Source organism: Castor canadensis, chromosome 11 (assembly GCF_047511655.1).
Source record: "Castor canadensis chromosome 11, mCasCan1.hap1v2, whole genome shotgun sequence".
Classification (NCBI taxonomy): domain Eukaryota; kingdom Metazoa; phylum Chordata; class Mammalia; order Rodentia; family Castoridae; genus Castor; species Castor canadensis.
Window position 1 is genome coordinate 33,575,895 of NC_133396.1, and position 26,859 is coordinate 33,602,753.

General features: G+C 45.8%; 2 protein-coding genes across 5 annotated transcripts; one reads left to right on the top strand and one right to left on the bottom strand.

Moving 5' to 3' along the window:
- Positions 1–908: 908 nt before the first annotated feature.
- Positions 909–13,066, top strand: Epx (eosinophil peroxidase). The gene is made up of 13 exons (XM_020185305.2): positions 909–1,087; positions 1,205–1,298; positions 1,510–1,685; positions 1,851–1,968; positions 2,081–2,210; positions 3,242–3,448; positions 4,592–4,910; positions 6,524–6,684; positions 7,045–7,300; positions 7,878–8,048; positions 11,364–11,601; positions 12,142–12,354; positions 12,645–13,066. Exons 1-12 carry the CDS (start codon positions 1,012–1,014, stop codon positions 12,341–12,343), a joined length of 2,148 nt encoding a protein of 715 aa, XP_020040894.2. The 5' UTR covers positions 909–1,011; the 3' UTR covers positions 12,344–12,354; positions 12,645–13,066.
- On the bottom strand, positions 13,011–24,945 carry Mks1 (MKS transition zone complex subunit 1). 4 transcript variants are annotated; one of them, XM_020185307.2, is made up of 18 exons: positions 24,832–24,945; positions 24,329–24,438; positions 23,053–23,123; positions 22,525–22,680; positions 21,460–21,557; positions 21,136–21,264; positions 20,798–20,902; positions 20,031–20,139; positions 19,421–19,477; positions 18,420–18,462; positions 18,064–18,129; positions 16,382–16,452; positions 15,950–16,019; positions 15,739–15,846; positions 14,910–15,043; positions 14,325–14,407; positions 14,142–14,239; positions 13,011–14,048 (listed from the first exon to the last, which is right to left on the bottom strand). In XM_020185307.2, exons 1-18 carry the CDS (start codon positions 24,909–24,911, stop codon positions 13,957–13,959), a joined length of 1,680 nt encoding a protein of 559 aa, XP_020040896.1. In that variant the 5' UTR covers positions 24,912–24,945; the 3' UTR covers positions 13,011–13,956. The 4 variants fall into 4 exon arrangements, with proteins under 4 accessions (XP_020040896.1, XP_073902267.1, XP_073902269.1 ...); XM_074046166.1 differs by having other exon boundaries at positions 14,142–14,251; XM_074046168.1 differs by lacking the exon at positions 21,136–21,264 and having other exon boundaries at positions 14,142–14,251.
- Positions 24,946–26,859: the final 1,914 nt, after the last annotated feature.

The following is a 26,859-nucleotide window of genomic DNA, read 5'->3' on the forward strand; positions in this document are numbered from 1 at the left end:
TTACAATACAGAAATGGGGGCTCACCCAAGGTCATGCTGCTAGTGACAGACCCACCCTGAAACCCAAGTCAGTCTGAACTCACTACAGCAAGCTGTCTCTGCAAGCCCACAGGAACTCAGAATTTAAAACTTCTACTCGGAATCAGCCCTCCATAGCTGTGTGTTGAAGAAGCACCTCAAGAAGCATAAAACTCCAGCAGAACCTCGGCTCTTACACAGACTGCACACGGGCATGTTTTCCCTGTGACCTCTCACTGGAACCTCAATGGCCCCGGAGATATTTCACTACCTCAGCCATAACTTCTTTCTCTGGCATCTTGGAGGGAGCTGATAGGGCTCGGGAGGTAATGGTAGAGGCTGAATCATTGACCACACTTTATTCATTCACTTTTCTAATGAATGCTGGACCTTGGGCTGAGTATGGGGGATAAAATAATAAGGCAGACCCAGTTCCGCCCCGATGGGAGAGGAGAGGAGCCTTTCTGATCATCTGACCCCCCTCCAATTTTAGGGATGTGGAAACTGAGGTCTGGAGAGGGGAGGTGACTTGCTCAAGGTTATAGTGAGTGGTGGAGCCAACCCCAATCCTCTTCTGAGCACATGGCTCCTCAGACATTGTATAACACCTATGTCCCAGGTGCTGTTTGGGCCCTGAGAGAAATACATCCATGAACTCCATAGTAAAGGGTTGGGATGGAGCAGGGGTGTAGGGTGGGGGTCGGGCAGAGTAGGAGGGAGGGGTAGGATGAACTGGGTGTTTCAGTCTCTGCTCCACTGAAAACCAGAGGGAGGTTCCAGAGCTCTGCCTAAGGGGCTGGGTTTCTGGGGCTGAGAGCTGCCCTCCCCAACCCCAGGATGGGCTATAAAAGTCCCTTTCCAGCTACTTCCAGATAAGAGCAAGAGGAGGTGAGAGGTCAGCTGGAGTTGTCCTAGTGAGAAGAGAGAGGGGACGCTCTTGTGGAGGCTGTGGCTGTCACTTGCTCACCCAGCTGTGGCTGGTCTCCCTGCAAGATGCAGCTACTCCTGGCTCTGGCAGGGGTCCTAGCAACATTCATCCTCATCCAGCCCTGTGAGGGCACTATCCCAGGTAATAGCACCTGGACAGCTAAGGAAGAAGGTCGGTCCAAGGGAAGGGCAATAGGTGGGGAGGACTTGGGTCTGGGGGGTGGCTCCCTGGATGCTGAGTCCCCATCCCTTTGAACAGCCTCATCTGAGCCAGTGGAGACCTCAGTCCTTCAGGACTGCATAGCAGAAGCCAAGTTGCTGGTGGATACTGCTTACAATCGGACTCAGAAGAGGTGGGGCTGGGGCTGGGAATGTGCAGATCTGGGAGGGCCCATGGGAAGGTGGGCTCTAGCCAAGGTCCTCTCATCCAACACCCACCCCTGGGTACCACTGTTGGTAGAGAAAACCCCTTTCTCTATCCTCAGTTGCCCCCGCCCCCACTGGGCTGGGGTTCTGCTGGTGACTCTGCACCTTCCTCCAGCCTCCTTTTCCTCTTTGGGGCAGCATCAAGCAGCACCTTCGCAACGGCTTGGCCAGCCCCATGGACCTCCTGGCCTACTTCAAGCAGCCAACAGCAACCACCAAGATAGTTGTTCGGGCTGCAGATTATATGCATGTGGCCTTAGGGCTACTGGAAAAGAAGCTACACCCACAAGGATCCAGACCCTTCAATGTCACTGGTACTATGCTCCCTATTGACCCAGGGCTTGCCTTGGCCTGGAAGTGGAAGGAAACCAGTTGTGGGAGGTCTTGGTGCCAGGAGAGAAGAGGATAAAGGTATGTTAAAGCCAGCCCAGGAAGGAGCCAGGACCCTGGACTCAGAACCCTACTCCTCTGCCCCCCAGATGTGCTCACAGAACCCCAGTTGCACCTGCTATCCCAGGCCAGTGGTTGTGCATTTGAGGACCAGGCTGAGAGATGCAGCAACAAGTACCGCACCATCACTGGGAGATGCAACAACAAGTGGGTGCTGGAGACTGCATCTGACCCAGGGCCCTTCCTTCCCTCTTACCCCCTCCCTCCCATAGCAGAAAAGGCCCTGAGCCCTGCTGACTCTAACCCATTACTGCTGCAGGAAGAGACCCTGGCTGGGAGCTTCCAACCAGGCACTGGCCCGCTGGCTGCCAGCTGAGTATGAGGACAGAGTATCACTCCCCTTCGGCTGGACCCCCGGCAAGAGGCGCAATGGCTTCCTCCTCCCTCTTGTGAGTCACAGTAGAGGGTCTGGAGGAGGCTTGATCTCTTTTAAATACAGGGAGTAAAACACAGCACAGAGTTAGCCAGACAAGACTCAAAACCAGACTCTCCCACTGACCAGCTGGGTGACTCTGAACAAAAAAACACCACTTTCTGAGTCTCAGTTTCTTCATCTGTAAAAATGACAGAAAAAGAGCTAGTGTGACTATGGAAGTCCTTGATATAATAAATAGCAATATATAGAACATGATATCTCTTTTTTTTAAGGCAGGGTCTCAATATATAGCCCACACTGGCCTTGAGCTTGCTGTGTAGTGCAAGCTGGCCTTGGAGTTAAGATCCTCTTGCCCTAGCCTCCAGAATGCTGGGATTATAGGTGTATACCATCATGCCCAGAGGACTTGATCTCTTAATGCTAGTCATTACAGTATTAGGTTGTGTTTCTTTTGTGTGTGTGTGAGAGAGAATTAGTGTCAACTGAATATAAAGGCTATATACCTTAATCTGGCTGTATCTATCTATCTGCACTATTTCACATTATCAATTTTCTATTGATATGTCAATATGATAATCTATCATCTACCCACCTAGAACTATTATTTGTTAATTTTTCTTCTATTGATCTTCCCATCTTTCTAGACAATTCTCTATTTATTAGCCATCATTTTGCAACTAGTTCATGCACCTATGAATTAGTTTGATCATCTATCAGTCTATAATGTGATCTATCATTTGGATATATTTGCCTGTCTGGAAGAGTCAGGCATGGGTGGATTCTGAGCCAGCCATCTGGCCCCAATCCTTCTTTGTATTTCTGGACTCCTCAGGCCAGGCTAGAGACCATCCTTGAAGGAATGGCAAACACAACAGGAGGGGGTTCCATCTCCAGGGACAAGGGAGGAAAGGGGAGGAAGGGCAGAAGAGAAGGAAAGACTCCATCAACTCCAGCAAGGAAGGTCTGCCCCTTGGGTCTTAGGTTGGCCAGCACTTGGCTAGGATCACGAGCCCAGGCCCCGTGTTGACCTTATTTCCCCTCCAGGTCCGGGCTGTATCCAACCAGATTGTACGCTTCCCCAGGAAGAGGCTGGCATCCGACTGGGGCCGGTCCCTCATGTTCATGCAGTGGGGCCAGTTCATTGACCATGACCTGGACTTCTCCCCAGAGTCTCCAGCCAGAGTGACCTTCACTGCAGGCGTGGACTGTGAGAAGACCTGTGCTCAGCTGCCCCCTTGCTTCCCCATCAAGGTACCCCACCCTCAGTCAATCTCCCAGGCTCCTGGACTCTGCCCCAAGCAGAGGGTTAAGGTGGCAATCTGGAAGCCCAAAGGACCTGTCTGTAGAGTTGGAGTATAATCCAGGGCCAGGCATAGACACTCCTGCCTGTGCATGTTTGAGGGGTGGGAGTTAGACAGTCTGCCAGAGGTTCCATTGGAGCTTCATGGAGAGGGAAGCTGAGGAGACAGGCCTTGACCCATGAGTCTGATTCCAACAGAGGAGGCCTCTGGGCCCTTACTTTTGGAAACCTTTAGGGTCTCAGCAACTGCCCTGCTCTCCTTGGAATGGTTCGAGTGCCCTGCAACTGTTGCTGAACCTGGTTTGGGTTGTGAGCAGGGCCCTTTCTTTCAGGCTAGAAGGCGAGGATGCTGTGGGACACTAGACAAGAAAAGGGAGCAGAGTCTCTGCTGGGGATGAAGGGAGCATGCCTGCATACACTCTTGCACATACACACACTCGTTCATTCATCCACAATAGGTGGAGTGACATTCAGGAGGGATGACACGTGAGGTCCCGCCAGGCCCTCCCTGTTGCCACCTTATCCCTTCCTTCAGCCTAGGGCAGGGGCACTTCCTCGCCAGAGCCTTTCCAGGTCTTCCTAGCACACTTTTAGCATTTGGCTTTTATAGCACACACAGCAAATGCCACCTCCATTTAAGATTACTTAACTGTGTGTGCATGCATGCACACATACACATCTTTACAGAAGCATTGCTAGCTTCCTGCAACCTGTACTGAGCTCTTGGACTTTCATAGTCTCCAAAACCCCCAGCAAGATAGAAGCCTAGGAAATGTCTGTCAAAGTAAATGGAAGACTAAATGCCAGAAGTAAATTCAAACCCCCCCTCTCCCACCAACTACTTGTCACTTCTGCTCTCAGAGGCTCAGTCTCCTGAAGATGAGACTTTAAATTGTTGCAAAAGCCTCATGCGTTTTTAAGTTTTCAAAAGTGCTAAGGGAGCTCAGAGTGAAAGAGTGAGTCTGGGTGAGTCACAGAGGGTTTCCTGAAGGAGGGGAGTTTTGAGCAAAGGTCTTGAGGGAACTGTGGGATGGCAAAGAGGAGTAAGCCTGCTATTAAGGGTCCCCAGTATCATTGACTCTTTTTCACCTCAGATACCGCCCAATGACCCCCGCATCAAGGACCGGCGTGACTGCATCCCCTTCTTCCGCTCAGCACCCTCATGCCCCCAAAACAGGAACAAAGTCCGCAACCAGATCAATGCACTTACATCCTTCTTGGATGCCAGCATGGTGTATGGCAGCGAGGTCAACCTCGCCCTGAGACTCCGCAACCAGACCAACTACCTAGGGCTGCTGGCCATCAACCAGCGCTTCCATGACAACGGCAGGGCCCTGATGCCCTTCATCAACATGCACGATGACCCCTGTCTCCTCACCAACCGCTCTGCAAGCATCCCCTGCTTCCTGGCAGGTCAGACTTGGGGAAAGGTGGTGTTTTCCCAGGACTGGGGGCCATGGTGGGATGTGTGGCACGGGACATGGTTTGGGACCTCAGTATGAGGCACAACACAGGCGCAGATCTGCACATACTCACCAGAGAATCAGTAAATTGGAAGGAGTCCCTTTGTCAATCCCCTGTGTGTGACCAGAGATCCTTGCTGGGCCATCTCCAGTGATGAGGGTCTATCCACCAGAATGGCACTCCAGCCTATCCCAGGCAGCAATGCTGACTAGCATATATACCTGTTGCTCTTATCATGCTTCTGGAACCTCAGAGAAAAGTCTCTCTTTCACACAGCAATAACGCTTTAATTGCCTAAAAGTAGCTGTTACATGCACCTGTTTCTTCTCTTCTCTAGGCTATATTTTGTTTCCCATCCCACTCTTGCGAGACACTGTCATCTGGTACCTTCTTCTGGATTCATAATTTGAACTGTCCTCAGAATCTTTGGCCCCATGTGTGTGGATATAATGATAATCATTTCAGGTTGTTTAAAATATTTAAAGGGGTCATCCCTAAACTTCACAGCAGCCCTGAAAGGTGGGAATCACTGCTACTCTTGTTTTACAGATGAGAAGCTGAGACTCAGGGAAAATAAGTAATGTGCTCAAAAGCACAGTTTCAAATGGCAGAAACCCTATGGGGACAGTCAGTGTGGTTCCCCTGTCTCTACTGTCTGCTACATTCCCCACTCTCCTTAGGCTAAGTGGCTCCAGCCTCACTTTGCAAGGATTGTACATCTTTGTGTCCTGGGAAGAGCAGCATGCTCCTTCATGAGAGATCTTCTGAAGCATAATCTAAACAAGACCTTTGCAAAAGGGTTTGGTGAGAAGTCAGCAGGTGACTTTCCTTGCCTATCTATAGAAGGCCTGGGTACAGGAATGGAGCTCTGTTTGACTTTTTTTTTTTTTTAACAGTACTGGGGTTTGAACTCAGGGCATCACATTTGCTAGGCAGGCACTCCACCACTTGAGTCATACCCCCCATCCCCTTTCTGTTTTAGGTTATTTTTTAGATAGGGTCTCATGTTTTTTGCCTGGGCAGGCCTCTGACCATCATCCTTTTTGATCTCTGTCTCCCAAGTAGCTGGAATTACAGGCCAAACCCTCCTCTTTCTCTTTCCTTCTGGCTCCCTGGGGAGAGCAGCATGACACCAAGTGCAAAGATGGGAAAAGATACATCCCATGGGAAAGAACATGCCGATAGATACAAATAGGTGGGCGTGCAATTCCAAAGTCAAAGTTCTCAAAATGCATTCAGGTCCCCCCATGCTAGCTGGTTGGGGTTGTGGATCTAGTCATCTTGTAGAGTGCAGTCATTAGGCAAAGATTTACCTGCCTGAGATCAGCAGTTGTCCTGTGCTTTCCACCTAACCTCAACTGTTCCAGCCACTTAGGGACCCAAGACCTCACTGGGCTGTGGTGCTGGGAAGGAGGGTGGTGGTCAGTGCTATTACCGAGGAGACAGAGGTGCCGTGAGGGCCAAGTTTGGCCCACACCATCTCTCCAGGCCTCAGACCTCAGCCTGCCCTCTCAGAAACTCTCTGGGAAGGGCTGTGGCAACTCTGAACTTGGGATTTCAAGGTGACTCCCGCGCAAGTGAAACCCCCAAACTGGCGGCCATGCATACCCTCTTTGTGCGAGAACACAACCGACTGGCCATGGAGCTAAGACGACTGAATCCCCACTGGAGTGGAGACAAGCTCTACAACGAGGCCCGGAAGATTGTGGGGGCCATGGTCCAGGTAGGGAGCCCTGGGTCCCAGGATGCCCCAGAAGACTACCTGGCCTGAGGAGCGATTTAAGGGAGTGGTTCCCGCCTTCCTTAGGGTATGTAATGTGCCTCAAGCCAGCAGAGTCTGGGTGATTGGGAGTGTACCTCTATTCCTGGTTCTGCCACTAACTCACTTTGACCTTACCCATGACACTCGAACTGTCTGGACTTCAGTATTTCATTCTCTAATGGGGAAATTATCATATTTGACATGATGACAGTAAGTACTTAACTATGTTGAGCAGCGCTTTGAAAAGCATGAGTCTGTCAGGAAGTGAGGGTGGGCTGGGCAACTGCTCAGGCAATGTTCCTTCTGTGTCTTCTTACCCAGATCATCACCTACCGAGACTTTCTGCCCCTGGTTCTGGGCAAGGCCCGGGCCAGAAGAACCCTGGGGCCATACAGGGGTTACTGCTCCAATGTGGACCCACGTGTGGCCAATGTCTTCACCCTGGCCTTCCGCTTCGGCCACACCATGCTACAGCCCTTCATGTTCCGCTTGGACAGCCAATACCGGGCCTCAGCACCCAATTCCCACACTCTGCTTAGCACCGTCTTCTTTGCTAGCTGGCGCGTTGTGCATGAAGGTGATCAGGTTTTCCAGAGGCTAAGGGGGGTGAGAGTGGCAAGCACTCCTTTCCCCGGGTGGGCTCAGCTTGCTGCTTGGAGGCCAGGCTGCTGCCCAAGCCACTGCTAAAGCCTGCCCAGGATAGCAAAAAGAAGGCAGGGCCAGCAAGACCCTCTGGCATGGGCCTCCATACCCTGGGGATGTGGGAATTTCTAAGATGGATAAGAATGATGTCAGAGTGGTGTGCTATGGGACTGCAAGGAGCGCACCTTCCACTTTTTTCTTTTTCTTATTTTTTTATTTCATTTTTTTGCAGTACTAGGGGGTTGAACTCAGGGCCTTGTGCTTGCTAGGCAGGTGCTCTACCACTTGAGCCACTCTGCCAGTCTCCCACTCCATCTTTAAGAAGTGGGGTGACCCCCTTCCCTCCAAGCTCCAGGCTCCTCATGTCTACCCAGGCCTCTGTGTCCTGAAAAACATTAGAGAATGTAAGTGACTAGCTTGTCCAGCTCTGAGCTAGTTTGGTATCATGGAATGACCCAAAGAGCTTCCCAAAAGTGGGCCCAATCAATGCTCCTCTCATTCCCCATCACCAGGTGGCATTGACCCCATCCTCCGAGGCCTTATGGCCACCCCTGCCAAGTTGAACCGTCAAGATTCCATGTTGGTGGATGAGCTCCGGGACCAGCTATTTCAGCAAGTGAAAAGAATTGGACTGGACTTGGCAGCTCTCAACATGCAACGGAGCCGTGACCATGGCCTTCCAGGTGAGGGGGTACCTGCTTGTCCTCCTAGGGGGTCACTCAGACTGGAGCTCCTCCAGGTGTTCAGAGAGGACCTGGAGAGGCCTCGTTTCTGACAGAGACTGTCTACAGGATTTGCAGTGGTGCAGAGCACACAAGGCTGAGGTTGATGGGCCAAAGCCCCCTGGGGACCGTTGTTTGCCATCCCATCAACTCTGTCCCATCTGCCATTAAGTCTCCAGCTTTAGTTTCACCACAGGACCAGGACTCAGGCACAGGAGCAAAAAAGGAAGATCAGGACTTTCCAAGTAGAGAAAAAGCAGTAGATTTTTTTGTTCATTTTTCTTTTATTATTCATATGTGCATACAAGGCTTGGTTCATTTCTCCCCACTGCCCCCGCCCCCTCCCTTACCACCCACTCCACCCCCTCCCGCTCCCCCCCCTCAATACCCAGCAGAAACTATTTTGCCCTTATCTATAATTTTGTTGTAGAGAGAGTATAAGCAGTAATAGGAAGGAACAAGGGGTTTTGCTGGTTGAGATAAGGATAGCTATACAGGGCATTGACTCACATTGATTTCCTGTGCGTGGGTGTTACCTTCTAGGTTAATTCTTTTTGATCTAACCTTTTCTCTAGTACCTGTTCCCCTTTTCCTATTGGCCTCAGTTGCTTTAAGGTATCTGCTTTAGTTTCTCTGCGTTAAGGGCAACAAATGCTAGCTAGTTTTTTAGGTGTCTTACCTATCCTCACCCCTCCCTTGTGTGCTCTCGCTTTCATCATGTGCTCATAGTCCAATCCCCTTGTTGTGTTTGCCCTTGATCTAATGTCCACATATGAGGGAGAACATACGATTTTTGGTCTTTTGAGCCAGGCTAACCTCACTCAGAATGATGTTCTCCAATTCCATCCATTTACCAGCGAATGATAACATTTCGTTCTTCTTCATGGCTGCATAAAATTCCATTGTGTATAGATACCACATTTTCTTAATCCATTCGTCAGTGGTGGTGCATCTTGGCTGTTTCCATAACTTGGCTATTGTGAATAGTGCCGCAATAAACATGGGTGTGCAGGTGCCTCTGGAGTAACCTGTGTCACAGTCTTTTGGGTATATCCCCAAGAGTGGTATTGCTGGATCAAATGGTAGATCCATGTCTAGCTTTTTAAGTAGCCTCCAAATTTTTTTTCCAGAGTGGTTGTACTAGTCTACATTCCCACCAACAGTGTAAGAGGGTTCCTTTTTCCCCGCATCCTCGCCAACACCTGTTGTTGGTGGTGTTGCTGATGATGGCTATTCTAACAGGGGTGACGTGGAATCTTAGTGTGGTTTTAATTTGCATTTCCTTTATTGCTAGAGATGGTGAGCATTTTTTCATGTGTTTTCTGGCCATTTGAATTTCTTCTTTTGAGAAAGTTCTGTTTAGTTCACATGCCCATTTCTTTATTGGTTCATTAGTTTTGGGAGAATTTAGTTTTTTAAGTTCCCTGTATATTCTGGTTATCAGTCCTTTGTCTGATGTATAATTGGCAAATATTTTCTCCCACTCTGTGGGTGTTCTCTTCAGTTTAGAGACCATTTCTTTTGATGAACAGAAGCTTTTTAGTTTTATGAGGTCCCATTTATCTATGCTATCTCTTAGTTGCTGTGCTGCTGGGGTTTCATTGAGAAAGTTCTTACCTATACCTACTAACTCCAGAGTATTTCCTACTCTTTCTTGTATCAACTTAAGAGTTTGGGGTCTGATATTAAGACCCTTGATCCATTTTGAGTTAATCTTGGTATAGGGTGATATACATGGATCTAGTTTCATTTTTTTGCAGACTGCTAACCAGTTTTCCCAGCAGTTTTTGTTGAAGAGGCTGCTATTTCTCCATCGTATATTTTTAGCACCTTTGTCAAAGACAAGCTGGTTATAGTTGTGTGGCTTCATATCTGGGTCCTCTATTCTGTTCCACTGGTCTTCATGTCTGTTTTTGTGCCAGTACCATGCTGTTTTTATTGTTATTGCTTTGTAATATAGTTTGAAGTCTGGTATCGTGATACCTCCAGCATTGTTCTTTTGACTGAGTATTGCCTTGGCTATTCGTGGCCTCTTGTGTTTCCATATAAATTTAATGGTAAATCTTTCAATCTCTTTAATGACTGTCATTGGAATTTTGATGGGAATTACATTAAACATGTAGATTACTTTTGGGAGTATAGATATTTTTACTATGTTGATTCTACCAATCCATGAGCATGGGCGATCTCTCTACTTTCTATAGTCTTCCTCAATCTCTTTCTTCAGAAATTTATAGTTTTCCTTGTAGAGGTCGTTCACATCCTTTGTTAAGTTTACACCTAGGTATTTGACTTTTTTTGAGGCTATTGTAAATGGAATTGTTTTCATATATTCTTTTTCAGTTGTTCATTATCACTGTATAGAAATGCTAATGATTTTTCTATGTTGATTTTATATCCTGCTACCTTGCTATAGCTATTGATGGTGTCCAGAAGCTTCTGAGTAGAGTTTTTTGGGTCTTTAAGGAACAGGATCATATCATCTGCAAATAGGGATATTTTGACAGTTTCTTTACCTATTTTTATCCCTTTTATTCCTTCTTCTTGCCTAATTGCTCTGGCTAGGAACTCCAGTACTATGTTGAATAAGAGTGGAGATAGTGGGCATCCTTGTCTGGTTCCTGATTTTAGAGGGAATGGTTCCAGTTTTTCTCCATTAAATATAATGCTGGCTGTAGGTTTGTCATATATAGCTTTTATAATGTTGAGGAACTTTCCTTCTATTCCTAGTTTTCTTAGAGCCTTTATCATGAAATGGTGTTGGATCTTATCAAAGGATTTTTCTGCATCTATTGAGATGATCAAGTGGTTTTTGTCTTTGCTTCTGTTAATGTGGTTTATTACGTTTATTGATTTTCGTATGTTGAACCACCCCTGCATTCCTGGGATGAAGCCTACTTGGTCGTGGTGAATGATCTTTTTGATGTGTTGTTGAATTCGGTTTGCCATTATTTTATTCAGGATTTTTGCATCAATGTTCATTAAGGAAATTGGCCTACAGTTCTCCTTTTTGGAGGTGTCTTTGCCTGATTTTGGGATAAGTCTTTGCCTGGCTTCATAAAATGTATTAGGCAGTTTTCCTTCCCTTTCTATTTCATGGAACACTTTAAGGAGGGTTGGTATCAGGTCTCACATTTTAGATTAGAAGACAGAGATCTGGTGCTTTGATAAGCAGAGATTTTGTTACATCCAATGCTGACAGGAGGACTTGTGGAGAGGAGCAGAAACTAATGGAAGATTGACAAGATTGAAGCTGCTTCTTATCCTCTCCTGCAGGGTACAACGCATGGAGGCACTTCTGCGGGCTCTCCCAGCCCCGGAACTTGGCACAACTCAGTCAGGTGCTGAAAAACCAAAATTTGGCAAGGAAGTTCCTGAATCTGTATGGGACACCTGACAACATTGACATCTGGATTGGGGCCATTGCAGAGCCCTTTCTGCCAGGAGCCCGAGTGGGGCCTCTTCTGGCTTGTCTTTTTGAGAACCAGTTTAGAAGAGCCAGAGATGGAGACAGGTAAGTGATGCTACCCTAAAAATCAGCAACACCAAAGGTAGAAAAAAAAAGTGCCTTTTTTTAGTTTTCTTTCTCCCAAGGTCACTGGACCTGAGACCAGGAGGCTCCTCCCTGGAAAGTGGTTCTGGGGGACAGAGATGCTAACCCAGGAAAGACTAACATTGCCTGAGCTGGAGACTTTTTAAGTAGGCCAGAGACTTGCCAGCCTCATTGTTCTGGGCTAGCAGATCCCAGAAGACACAGGCAAAGAGGCTAAACCTGCTTTCCCTCCAGGAAGCTTGTGTTCTAAGACCTGACTCCTTATTAGGAGGTGGCATTTGTATGGCTTCAAATCCAGTCCTGCCCATTTAAGTTTATGGTGCATTTTTAATCCTGGGCAATTTATTTACCCACTGAACCTGTTTCTTCTTTTATAAAACTTGCAGGAAGTTTGTGAAAATTGAATGAAATACTTTATGTAAAGTACCTGGCACACAGCAGGTGCTCATCATAAGGTAATTCCTCCTCAACCTTCTCCCACATCTCTTAACTGCCTGGCAGGTTTTGGTGGCAGAAATGGGGTGTTTTCACCAAGAGACAACGCAGGGCCCTGAACCGGATTTCCTTGTCTCGAATTGTGTGTGACAATACTGGTATCACCACCGTTCCAAGGAACATCTTTAGGGCCAACATCTACCCCCAGGGTTTTGTGAGCTGCAGGCGTATTCCCAGGTTGAACCTATCAGCCTGGCTAGGGAAATGAGGCTTGTGCAGGTAAGGAAAGGTCTGGGCTAGGTCGGGCCCTCACATTCTTCCCTGGGTGGATGGCTGAGTCCTCTTATGTCTCTAAGCAGAGACAACAGAATTTGTCACTAGAGACATGATACTCTTTCCTAGTGACTGCCAATGTGCTAGATTCTGGGCTGATAGTACCAGGGCCTGGGACTTCAGGGGACAATTAGGAGTGTTCAACTATTCTCAGTTTGATCACTAATGCCCTAAAACAGTTTCATTTCTGGCTATCCAGAAAATTCCTCACTTATCCAGGTCTGCTGTTTCTATAGGTTTCTATGCCCAGCCCCCAACCCTTGGAGATAAGGGAAAGGGGAACACCAGGAAGCTGTTTTCTTCCGTGGAGCAACCATTTCCTGCTGGTGCTTTTGCTGGTTACAGCTCAAGAGTTGGCTTCATTGGCTGGAAGTGATAGGGCTCCTAGTAGCAATGGATTCACCCACCTTATAATCCTCTTAGGAATTAGGTTTTAAATCAACACCGGGTGCAAGGACTTGTGAGCAAAGCCATAAGGTCTTGGGGTTCTGGCAAAAATCAACTAGAGTGTATCCAGCACGTTCTTCTGTTCCCCACCACCACCACTACTCCAAACTGGGAGACTATGTAGTCCCAAAAGATGTTACCACTCCACAATCCTCCTTTGAGCCTGCAGGCTGGGCAACATACTCTGCTTCTACCAATAAAGCACTGCTAAGGACAAGGGGCTGCTGCTTCTGTGTTGGGCTGGGGAGGGTGTGGCCTCAGTTCCATGCTACACCCCAGATGTTGACGAAGAGTGCTGCTAAGATTAGGGAAAGGCAGAAAAGGGGAAGGCTTAACATCAGGAAGAATAACCGCCCACAGAACATCAATTAATATAAATAGTTTTTATGTGCAAAAAAAAAAAAAGCATAATAAAAGATACCACCCAGCCAGCAGAAAGGACTGGGAACTGCTTTTGATCTTCATTTATTCCAGAAACAAGTCATATCCCAAACTCAGCAAGCCCCAAGCAGTAGAACAAGGCTGCCCTGGAAAGAGGAGGTAAGAATAATGGGCCAGGGACTTGAGATCTCTCTCACCCTACTCCTTTCTTGGAAGAAGGCAGGCTTCCTTTTTAAGACTGTGGAACAGAAGAGTCCTACAGCCCTGAGCTACTAAGACTTTGTGACAACCCAGAAAAGAGGCTGTGTCAAGGAAAAACTAATTTTGAGCTCACCCCAAACTAGTTTCAGATTTAAAAAAAGCCTGCCTTGTTACGATGCCATTGGTAGTACTGGGGTTTGAACTCACGGCCTTGTGCTTGTTTGGAAGGCACTCTACCATTTCAGCCATGCCTCCAGTCTATGATGTTCATTTACAGTAGCTGAAATATGAAGATGGGGCTACATGGGCCCACAGGGTCTCTGGCTTTACTTCCACATGGCAGGAAGAATACCCTGCTGATGGATAGGCAGAGGGGCCAGCCCTGGGAATTTTCCAGCTCGACAGGTTCTCAGCAGGACAATGTGGTCTCTAATAAGAAAGATGAAGAGGTGAGAGAATGCCAGCTCCAGATAGCCATCATCTTGTCCTCTTACATCACCAGGGCAGGGCTGCAGAGAGCTAGGAAACCAAGGTTCCCGAGGGGCTCACTAGGTCCTGAGGGAGGCTTTCTCGGGCCTCCTGCATGCGGCGCCGGGCTCGACGAAATGCCTCTGTAAGGAGGGAGATGCAGCTATGTAGTCAGCTGCCATGGCACAGAGAAGAACATGGCCCTGGATGGCCACCTGGGAGCAGGAGGGACCTACCAAGCACATTGTGAATGGAACTCTGCTGACTGAATCCTTCCAGACGATCCAACACACTCCGCATCCTTTTCCGGAGTGAGCTTGATTCCAAGAAGGCCCTGAAGGGAAGCCTACCACATGGTCAGGGCTGCTCTCAAGCCACCAGGGACAAGGAGCCCAAGGTAGAGGGCCAAGGTCACTCACCTGGACTGCTGCAGACAGTGCAAGCGGAAGGTGACACTGCCTGTGGTCTCTGTGTGGAGTCCAAAGCGGCTCAGGCGCTCCCCCTGGAGCACGCAGTGGAGACAGCATCAGTTTCTAGACGCAGGCCACCATACTGACCTCACTATCATTCTTATTCCCATTCTTGGGGAGAGCAGCTCTTTTAGGGAAACCTCATTCTATCACCCACATCCAATCACTAAAAGGCTAGCACCAGGCTCCAAAATGTAATTCAGGGAACACTCCACCCTTGTTTGAGAATAAGCAGGTTTACATGCTTCCTGTAAATCCTCCCCACATCCAATTACCAAGGTCTGTTATTCTGGTGGAGATGGAGAAAATCTCTAAGTATACTATTTCCCAGAGGCTTCCTAGGATAGCAGTGTAGATATTTGTACCTGATTCAAAATGTTGCCATGACTTCCAGTTTGAGCTCTAGGAAAGAAGGAGCTACGTAGCACTAAAGCGACAGCCAACTAAGGGATAGGCCTTAATCCAGACCCTGCCTTCTACAGAATAGAACAGGAAATAAGTTCTCAGCATGAATTTTCCACAGAGACAAGTCACCTTAAAGGTTCCCGGTATCCGCACATAGGAGAAGTCCTCCAGCTCCAGGGAACCACCAACGAAGAACCTCCTCAGCTCGGCCACAGGGCTAAGCTCCACAGGCCTCCACGTGGAGACTGTCAGGGTATGAGAGCCTATGCAAGGGAAGACAAGGTGAGGGCCAGGTCTACAAAAGGTATGTGGCCTCATACTGACTCCCCAGAAAAGACACAGGTCTCAAAGCCACTAAAGCACCCCGTGTGATGATCACCTGACCTCTGGTGAAGGTTACATGTTGATTAAGAGTACCTTAAATCAATCAGAAATCAGATAAAACCTCAAATCTCAGCTCTGCCAGCAATCACTTATGTGCCTGAGACAAGTCTCCTTCTCCTTTTTCCTGGTAAAATAGAAATTAAAGAAACACCTACACCTCACAGAATGGTTGGGAGAATTAAGAAGCATTTAGCACAATGCCTGGCATGGCACAAAGTAACAGACCGTCACCTTTTTTCAAAATGAATGCCAACTCATTCAACACACATATGCTGAGAGCCTGTTACCATGCAGCTTCTCCCTCAAGGTCATCCATCCAATCAGTGGAATACAGAGCACCTAACAGAGAGTGTCAGGTGCTCAGTTTCAGAATATTAGTTCCAGTTTCACTTACTTGTCTCTAACGGAGGAGGAGAAATTCCTCAAAGGAGCAAGGAATCTTCCGAGTTAAATGCTCCGAATTCCTAATTATCCCTACTTTTTACCAGAAGAATTTCAATCTTCTGGGAGCATTAATCTTGCTTCTAGGACTTAGGGCATATGAGCTAACTGAAGGTCAGGGACAAGAGATTACCTGGGGTGGCAGGCAGCACCACAGCCCCATAGCCTTCCACACGATACCTCTGCCAGAAGTCCAGGGAGAGGACCTCACAGTAGAGCACAGGCCACTCCAGGAGAGCATCTGGAAGCAAGTGAGAAAACAGCCTGGTTACAGGAAGCCTGTGCCAAGAAGGGGCACTGGCTGATGAGAACTGAGGCCCAGGATCAACTGCTGAGCTACTTACCAGCAGATTCATCCTCGTGGAGAAAGAAGGCTTCAAAAGTGAATGGGTAGGAGAAGTAAGCCACCTTGTCCTAAAAAAGTAGGAGTGTCACTTTATACTTGGTGTTATAAGGTGGACAAGGCCTCACCTGGAAATTGTTCTCCTTGTGACCAATTACAAGGTCATCTTCAAAAAAGAAAAAGAAAAATTTTCACCCTGCTAGGAAATAAGAGGCTGGGAGGCAAAGGGACAGCCAAATACAAACAACTGCTGTCATTCTCAAAAAGATCAAGAGAGGTCTTTGGCCCAGGAAGCCCTACAGAGCCCACACAGGAGTCAGGCCCAACTAGGACTCCTCCACAGAGTACACTCATGTTGACCTGATAAAGCTTCAAAAGCCACCCTGGGAGTATATGCTAGTTCATTCCAGATACCCTCTCTGATACTCCTTACCATTCCCAGGGACTTGGTAGCACAGGTCTGTGTTACTCCTGAGAGCTGCTGGACTGCTGGGCTTGACCAGTCTGAAAGTCAAAAGACCAGATACAGTAAGTTCATCTGGGAAGAGAGCAAGTCACTGAGAAAAAGACAAAAGTTCCATAATCCATTTATTTATTCACTAAGTCACACAATATGTCATTCACTTTCCATTTGCTGAATGTTTGCTATGTGCTAGTATGCCTTGGGCTATCTTGGTGACCAGGTAGAAATGATCTGTCATGGAGCTAATATTTTAGTTTGCATGTGAGTGGTGAGACAGACAATACCTACAAGAGGCTATCAGGTGTGATAAGTGCTACACTGAAAACAGAGCTGGGTGAAGGCACTGGTTGACTTAAGAGGCTCATTTACAGTGGGGGTGAAAGGTTTCTCAGAAGTGTGACATGGATGAAAGCTAAGCTCAAGAAGAACTAGCCATGAAAATATAAGGCAGAAAGGGTTTCAGATACAGAAATGGCCCTGAAAAGACTCAAGGTAAGAATGAAGCTGGCAATGTGCAGGAACAGGAAGAATAACTGGAATAATGTAAGGAGAAATAAGCAGGAGCCAGTTCATTTATGGATAGGGTCTGGATTTTACTCTAAGGTGGGGGAGAAGCTGTTGGGATTTCAGCTCTGGTTTGCATTTTTAAAAGTTCAGTGTGGCTATGGTATATATAGCAAATGAATGGCAAGGCGGGAAGCAGAGGATAAGTCAGAAACAGAATGTACTGGCTCAGGCAAGAGACACTGGCGGCTTGGTGTAGGATGATAGACAGAAGAGACAGATGCAGGATGATAGACAGAAGAGACAGATGCAGGACAGTTTTTGTTTTTTTGGGTTTTTTTATTGTTTTATTATTCATATGTGCATACAACACTTGGGTCATTTCTCCCCCCTGCCCCTACCCGCTCCGTCACCACCCACTCTGCCCCACAGGACAGTTTTTGAAGACAGCTGACAGACCTGATGGACTGACTGGTTATTCGGAGCTAGAGAAAGTAAGTGACTGCCAATGTCTCCTAGGTTTTTGGAATCAGCAACTAAGTGGATGACATTGCCATTTTGCTAAGATGGGGAAGATCAGAAGGGAAGGTTTAAGGGAAGAGGAGAGAATCAAGACTACTTCTTGGTAATGTTAAACAGAAATGAGAGGTACATGAATATAGTCTGGAGTTAAAGAAGAAGTTAAGGCTAAAGACAAGAATCTGGAAATCTGCAACACATAGTGGAATTTGAACCACAGGATGGATGTGATCGCCTAGGAAGACTATGGATGGAGAGCAGCAGAGGCCTAGATTCCACTTTGGATACTCTCATAATTGAAGATCAACAGAAGAGGAAAAATACACCCAGAATTCTGCCTGATGAACCTGATGAGCCTGATAAACCCCTCAATAAAATGGAAGAAAGGAGTATGGAGCCCAAAGTCAAGAGCTGTGTTACATGAAGAAAAGTGAACTATGTCAGATGCTTCACAGAGGTCAAGTAATATAAAAGAAGAGAAGTCACCACTGGCTTTGGCAACATAAAAGTGATCTATAACCTTGAAACGAATAGTACTGGTTTCAGAGGGAATGGGGAAGGAAGCTGAACAAATGTCACTAGAACTATCAGGATAGGTATAAAAGGAGAGACATACGGATATTACTTACTAATGGTTGGCAATTCTACAAAAAAGTGGATGTAGAGATTGTCATACTCATAGCCTTGGGCTGAAACTAAGAAAAAAACCAGGAAATTATTTTAGTTTATTAGTTATTTAGTTTATTTTAGTTTATTCTCCTATTACCCTTAGCATCCAACCCAATCCTGAGAGGCAGGACATGTTCTGGAAATAAGTGTTCTCAGGGCCCAAAATCCTGTGTTTCCAGAAAAGACTCGTCACTAAGTTTCCCAAGTACTTCATACAACCCAAAGTATGGAGTAACTTAAAGTAGAGTAGAGTACTCACAGCTTCATCAGATTGTCACCTAAGCATCAAGAGATCTCTGTTTGGTAAGATACTTACCTACCTCTCCATTTACGAAGAGCCGGAGGGCACCTGGAACAGTCTAAGTTAGAGAGAAGTGGGAGAATATCAGAGGGCCTGGAGGGAATCAGCAGTTCTCCAGTACTACCCACAAATCTACAGAGGATCTACACTGGACACTGAACCCTGGACCACACTACTACATTTTCTTCCCACCCTGACACTTCTCCACAGAACTGGGGCCTTCATTTTTAAACTTCATAGGAGAAAAGCACATAATTGAAATGGCAGAGAGGGAGGGCAATTCAGTATGGGAAATTACCAAAGGAAGCAACTAGAGCACCTCTGGTGTACAATGGAAGCTGAGACTCTTTAGATGGCTGAGGTCAAAAAGCTAAGAGTTTTCCTTTTAAATTATTTGTATATCTGTCTTAACTAACTTTTTAACATGACAGTTGCTTATGTAATTTGAAAATAATACAAGTTGATTTTTTAGAGACAGAGATAGGGAAAAATAGTGGGTAGTTCCATCTTTGTTTACAGCTAGAAATGTAACTCCTGGAATGAGGGAAGACATAGAACAGGACCCCAGAATAACTAACTTAAATTGTTTTTGTAAACAAGAAGATATGATACCCCTTCCAACTCTATGGAGCATTTTGGAAAACTATCCACATGAAGAGTAAAGAAGATATTTTCATCTTTATATACATTTTTAAATTAATTATAAAGTAATAACATGAATGCATTACTGATAAAAATTCAAAACCACTTAAATTTGGGGAACATGAGGTACAAGTCCTTGATATATTCTTCTCACCACCCAATACCCATATACCACATTATCTCTAGTTTGTATGCTTTCAAACCTTTTATGCATTAAAGTTCTATATTCAGTGTCTTAAATCACTTTTTTTTACTTCCTTTTTACACTGCAGGGTATGTCTTGGAGACCTTTAAGAGGAACATGATCACTTGTTCACAGTCAGAACACTTTGGCTAACACAGCTCACAGCACTGCAGGAAGCCAAGCTACCCACCATCTCAAAGTCAGTGCCCACAAGGCTGCTGAGATACTCCTTGTGTCGGACATAAAGCTGAGGAAACAAACCAAACCAAACATTAAGATATAGCCCAAGCCAGACCAGGATTCAGTTTTGAATGGGAGGGAGAAAAGAGGCAGTAATGGGAAAGGCCAGTGTGAGTGGGTGGCCTAAGCATCCCAGTCACTGACATTTTAAAGTGAAGCACAGAGGCTCTGGAGTTGGCTAGTCTGGGACTAAATTCTAACCCTGTGACAATAAACACAAGCTCTGAGTCTACTTGGCTCCTCAGTCTTAGTTTTCTCATTTATAAAATGGTAATAATAAAAGTGCTCACCTCAAAGGGTTGTTGTAAGATCTAAATGAAATGTATGTGAAGTGCTTGGCACAGAGCATGGTCAAGGCTCAAATAAATGGCCATTGTTATTATTATGTGGCAACAGGATCAAAGTCTTCTGTCTGCTATGTCAGTTATGCTTCCTGGGTTGGAGGAGGGGCTATGAAGGGCAAAACTCTTCCTTGAAACCATCAACATCCAACTCAGACATGGCCTCAGTTCCAGGCACTGGGGCTCCTCCCCCTGGGTCATGGAAAGAACAGCTCTTACATCCTTGAATACACGCCGTTCCCGTTCCTCCTCCACTGGCTGTGCGATGGAGGACACATTGTCGATTGTATACTTCCACAGTTCCTGCTTCTCCCCCTCAGTCTCAATTCTGTAAGGTCAAAGCCACAAAAGGACCACCTCTGATGATAAGAGATGAAGCCCTCCAGACCTTGCCCAGGGATTCACTATCACTGGCCACACAGCTCACTTGAAGTGTACTATGATGAAGTTGGCCCAAATGATGACCAGGAGAGGGAAACAAAGTGGAAAGCAGAAAGGGCACCAGGCTAGACTCAGAGAGTGAAAATTCTGGGCCCATTTCCATCTTGAATCCATAGTGAAACCCTAAAACCTGACGTCCTTGGCACTAAGTTCACTTACCAGGAAAAGGGACAGTTGGTCCAGGTAATTTCTAACTTACAGTTCTGTTATCTCAGACACAGAGATGAGGAAGAGTCAACTCAGCTTGGCTGAGTTCACCTCCCCTGTTCTGGTCAGTCTGTACAAGCAGCAGCATAGAGAATCCTCTTCACTTAACTACACTGCTAAAGTGATTCCTTTCAAATTGCACATTCCTTTCAACTGCACATTTTCTGACAGTTTCCTAAGGCTTATGATCCAGAATAGAGTATGAACCATTGCCTGAGAATTTAAAAGTTTGAGAATAGATAAAGGGTTTTCTGGAAATCTGCTCAACTAAGGACAAGGAGGGAAGCCAGGGAAGGAATACCAGTCTCTGCCACCCTTTTTTTTTCACCTCTCCCCACCTGTAGGGTCCTTTGAGACCAGTGAAGTCAGGTTTTACTGTGATCACACCATTGCTGTCCACCTTCAGAGTACACAGCACATGTTCAGACGTCTTATAGCCAAGCCTAGGAACCAGGAAATCAACATCAAGGTTCAGGATCACTGGTGCCACCTCCAGGAAAAGAGGAAGAGGTAGTCAGCCAGCTTCAGGAAAGAGGACAAAGGATATAGTGAAAACTATTGTGATAAAATTATTTCTTCTGAGTACAACAAAGAAGACTCTCCTTCCCTTCCATATACCCCAGGTGACAGTAACAGGAAGATGACAGTTAATGACAGAAGAGGAAGCTTCACTCACTTTCCATAGGGTCCCAGGTCAGCCATGATGTACATTGTCTGAAGAGGGGTATTGATGACATGGTTGTTCCTGACAAACTCTTCTGAAGGCTCCCAGGTAATAATGCGTGACTTGAGGATGCCACCCTCCCTGGGAGGGACCAGAGAAGGGGTCACTTCCCTGGCACCCCCTGAAGAATCTGAAGAGGAACATAGGGAAGCACAACCCAGTACAAGTCCATAGAAAAACGGGAAGCTTGAGTCAGTGGAAATACTGAGTATACCATCAGGAAAGGACCACAAAGACCCCTTATGCCCCCACCCTGTCACATACACTTGCACTCACATTCCTCTCCTATCCTGCCGTCGCCGCCTGACATTTGCCATTCGCTCAACCAAAAATGATGGTACCTCGCTGGCTGCAGTGGTCATTTTCTGACAGTGCTGGGGAAAGAGAACAACCCACTGAAAGCCATCTAGTCAGAGCCACTTGGGGCCAAGCACCTGAAGGGAAGTCTTTCTCTTGAGACCTCCTCCTGGACTTGAACCTCACAGGTACACGTTCACAGTTACGCATGCTAATAGAGGGGAACAGTGATACAACAAAGATTTCTATAATAATAATAATAATAATAACAACTCATAGGCAAGAGGCTTGGCTAAAGCAGTAGAGCACCTGTCTAGCAAGCATGAAGCCCTGAGTTCAAACTCCAGTACCTCAAAAGAAAAAAAAAAATTCCTACCATGTCTTGGTTTACTGTAGGATTTTGGAAATTACTTATCTATACCAATATTAAAATCGGTCTGCATTCTCCGAGCATATGCCAATAAAAAGTTGGGTTAGTTTGCCTAGTAGATATTAAAGTTAGCTAGTTAGTTGGGAAAATGCCAAATGGAATAAAAGTACTTTGTGGAAAATCCTCACATGGGTAACAAAGCACTAACTATATTTTTATTTGCTTTTCCAAAACTGATAACCCAAATTTTATCTGATACTATTCCATAACTCTCCTAAAGAAAGCATCCAGACATCTATAGGACCATAGACCAAACTCCCCGCCCCCAAACATAGGCTCTACCCTCAAGGTGTTTAAAATCTCCCTAAGAAGACAGAACACATACTATCACTGAAGAAAATGTAAAACAAATCAAGAAACACGAGTTGGTATAGGCATATTGAGGACACAGACATTCCCCATGTTTATACTAACTATTCCTTTTCAAAACTCAAGAGTTTTGGCTGAATTTTATCTAGATTGTTCTAGATTCCACCCACCAGTTTGCACACTGCCAGCTCCTCTAGATCCTCCATCAGGCAGAGGAGTGTAGCAGTCACACCACCTGCAGACTGTGCCCACTGTATTTCAACGAGTCAAAGAAGGATACTGGGTTGCCTCGGAAAGAACAATACCTCCTCCAAGTTGGTGTATCTATCAGAGTCCGTGTAGGTAAAAATTCGTCGGTTCTTCCTGCCACCAGAATTCTCCAACTTCAGGATCTCTTGGCGGTACTGATAATCCAAAGGACTTTGACATGCTGCTTCATTTTGGTACAGATCTACTTCAAACTGAGGTCAAGAAACACATCTACATCAAACTTTTTTCCTATAACTATTTAACCAAATCATTTCTACCGATCTGCCATTTGATATGTTTTCACAACCAACTCTAATTTTTTTTAAATAACGGAGGGCAGGGCATCCAAGAATGTTACTGTCTAATCCAACTCTGCTGTGACAAATGGATGGCATATACAGCCCACAGGTGAAAAGTGCCTTACTCAGGATCATAAAACTGAGTAGTGGCAGTTACTATGTTATGTTGCCCTGTACACAAAATAAAGAAAAGTATAAATTGTCACAACATTTCTGGAAATCAGTTAGCTAGGCAAAAGTAGAGTAGATGGAGGTAGATCAAACAGACAAGAGATACTGGTTTACCTGGCTAAAGAGCTTCTCCTGCCATCCAATCACAACCTCTTCTTCTTCATCTTCATCTGGGCGGTGTCCACCTTCAAACACAGTAGAGTGAGTCAAAACTTGAATCAAACCAGCACTACTTCATGCTCTGTGGTTGATTATAATCAAAATCCCTATTCTTTTGTTTTGTTTTGTTTTGTTTTTGAGAAGGGTCTTGCTACATAGCCCAGGCTGGCCTCAAACTCAAGATCCTACTACCTCAGCCTTCTAAATGCTGGGATTACAGGAATGTACTATCATGCCCATCTCCAAAGACCCTACTCTCATATTTGCTAGAAAACCCACTGGAGTTCAGTGATTAAGCATTCACTCTAGATGGCCTTTCAGGCTAAAGAGGCTGTGGATACAATCTGGTTAGTATAAGCAGTAGGCAAAATTAAAACCAAACACGTCTTAATCACTAATTTAAATAAAAAGCAGTCCCACCTTTCAGGAAATATTTGAACTAATTTAGTATCAGGAACTGAGTTTCAGATATAGGCTGAAAAGCCAGCCCTTCCTCAATCCTATCTATATTTGCTAGATAAAAACCCTGGCATTTTTATCTTTCCCATTCTTGAAGTCATAAATACAATCATAAACATTATAACTTAGGAGACCAAGCATCAGGAGAGGACAGGGAAGGCAAATGATTTTTTTAAAAATCAAATCTAATACATTCCTGGCTGAGTCTGCCTTTTTCAGAGATGTATGCTTCATGCCCCACCAGCCCACCCTCTTGCCCAGGAATATTTCTGAATAGAAAGAGAAACCCCAAAAAGCAGAAAGATTGGCAACTAACATAAGCAACTCTGTTCTCTCTTCCTCACTCTTTTGGCTCCCCAGAAAAGGAAAATAACAAGAACACAGGTAATGTTCATATGCACATTTTTTTCAAGTAGTTTCCAATTTTAAAATTGTTTTGAAAAGTGTTTACATATGTACTTTGTTATTTTACATTTGAATCACAATTTGGATCAGTATCCTGATAGCAGAAATCATGTCTTATTCAATTTTCATACACAATATGATGTAGTAGATAAGACTGCTGGGTTTGAATCCTAGCTCCAACATTTACATCTGTGGGATATCCGACAAGGAAATCTACCTCTTTATACCTTCCATTTCACCTCTCCAAAAAGGTTTGGGTTTCTTTTAAGACCACAAACCTTGATTTACTTTGTTTTAGGTGATACCTCTACTGCCCCCAGACCTTTTCTCAAACCCCAAGGGGCTGCATCACCACCATAACACCCACTGGGAGTTGGGTGAGGCCTAAAAGTGGCCAAGTCTATGAGGTCCTTCCCAGGCTGTACAGCAGGCTGATAATGAAGGAAATTGCTTGACGTGATTCTTTGCAGATGAACTCTGTCAAAAAAAAGAGAAGCCCAAAATACAGGTTACAGGACACATCAGGAGATGAACACAGCAGTGATGAGGGAAACAACACAGAGGTGGAGCTGCCAAAGGGGTGCTGGGATGAGAGAAGTTGGGTGGGGTGTGAGGCCCAACCAAGAAGCTAGAGGGTGTGTTGGGGACACAGGGCTCTGATGGATTTGGAAGCGACAAGGACTTGAAAAGACTTGGGTGGATTTAGAAGGTATGCTTGGGGGTTTCGAGTGGGAAAGGTCTTGGTAGTAGAGCAAGTGCGCAGATGAAGAAAGAACTAGCCGGGCTTGCAAGCGGAAGTGGGAAGCTCGGGAAAAAAAGTATCTGACAGCATAAAATCATGGGGCCCCTGGGCCGGGGTGGTGCGACTACCGGAGGCGCAGGTTGCGCACAGGGTCCCGGGAGCGATACACGGCCTCTCCGGTGTCCGTGCTCCACACAGTCTCCGCCATGACAGCCGCGAAGCGTGCGACTGAGCCGGAAAGCGCGCCGCCTCTAGTTTCCCTGGCAACGAGACGCTGGATTGGGAAGAGCTGCGGAGGCGTTGCGCGCGCAACCCGCAGTTCCGCCGCAGTCAGTCCCTTGCAGGTGCAGCCCTGCAGGCGGCGCCGTAGTGCGCTCAGGTGCGCTGCAGTAGGCGTTCTCCAAACCCTCGCTTACCGCGTGTGAGCGAAGCTCCCTCACACCCGAGGCCAGCTCTGACACGCCGTACAAATGAGGAAACAGGCACAGCCATCAGCCCACTTCATACAGACACAGAAAGGGTGATGGCGGCCAGACCCAGGTGACCTGAGTCCTCACCCTCCGCTTTTTCCACTATGAGACACTGTCTTTCCACCCAACACGTGAAAACCTTGGCCCGAAAACCGGTGAATGTGACTTGAAAAAATGCACCCATTATTCTCAAAAAAGTCAGGGAAGGTTATGTGAAGCAGACACGAAGGCATATTCTTGGAAGAAAAAAAAAATGTGTCAGGTTTATTACTTGTCGTGTTGGTATTCACTGAGCCAGAGGGAAAAAAAACAAGGAAACCAACAGTAAAAACAAAGAAGCCAGCAGTGAGGAAGGAAAAGATGTTTTTATGAACTGGTTCTTCCCCTGGGCATGTTAGTATTGGATTATTAAGTCAGTTTACGTTCTGCACTGTCCCCTGAAAAACCAACAAAGTGACATTCAGAAGTCATGGTTCATTGGTCTATCAAAGGAAGGAAACAATATAACTGCAATTCTGGCACCTTAGCAATGTCAACATCTGACATCTGCTACTCCCCCAACAGAGTAAGCAATTGTCTCCTGAATTCAGAAATCTCATGTCAGTTTGATTGTATGGCATTAGAAGCCCTGAGCACCTTAGCTGCTAGTTGTGTAACACCAAGGACTCATAATAAGTAACACCTTTTATTTAGGACTAAACAGAGCCTGGTCACTAGCATTGTCCCTAATCCTCACAAAAACCCCTCAAGTAGGGATTTTTAGTCCCATTTAACAGATGAAGTTAATAAAGACCAGAAGTTAAAGGGCTTGCTAAGATTGTACTGTAGTAAAATGGAATTCTAACACAGGTTCATCTGTCTTTTGAAGCCCAATACCTTCCAACCTGACTCATAGCCTCTTACCTGTTTAGTCCATAAGAACATGCAATTTCCAATCTGAGAAATAGTTATTTTAGTCTATAAACCCATGGAGACAGAGCATTTAACTTCTTTGAAAGAAAGAAAGAAAGAAACAATCACTTCAAGTTTTCTTTTTAAAGTTGTGACTAGTTGGTGTATGGTGGCTCAGGTTTGTAATCCCAGCACTGGAGAGATGAAGGGAGTAAGACCAAGAGTTTGAGCAGCCTGATTCTGCTCATGTCTCGTGCTCAGGAAAGCAGGATGGAGCGTCACCCAGCAGCCTGTTCTTCTACTAGCCTGTGCTTCTGTGTAGATACCATTCTTGTAGCTGTTAACTGCAAGTATAGCTTGAGTTAAAAGATTTGGGGAGACCATTTAACTTAATTACTGTTAGTTTTGATATGTCTTTGTAAAAATAGGGTTGGCACAGATGCAGCAATAATAGTAGGCTAGGAGATGGGGGGGTCACACTTATCTGTGTTCCTATGGAAACTAAGTATTTGTTTTACATGGATTTTCACTCACTTTTCCAACATGCTGCTAAGAGTGGCTCTCAGCTGCTGAGCAAACATTTGTAACTTGTACATTAGGAGAATGGGTCAAAAACTTAGTGTCGTAACCTGTTTTGAAAATAAAGTATCTTGAAATTAAAAAAATAGAGTTTGAGCAGCCTGTCTCAAAAAAACAAATTTTTAAAAACTGTGAATAAACAACACTGTGACACTTGAACAACAAATGATAAAGGTTGAGCCTATATTAGCAATCTAGTTTTATAACAAATCAAAT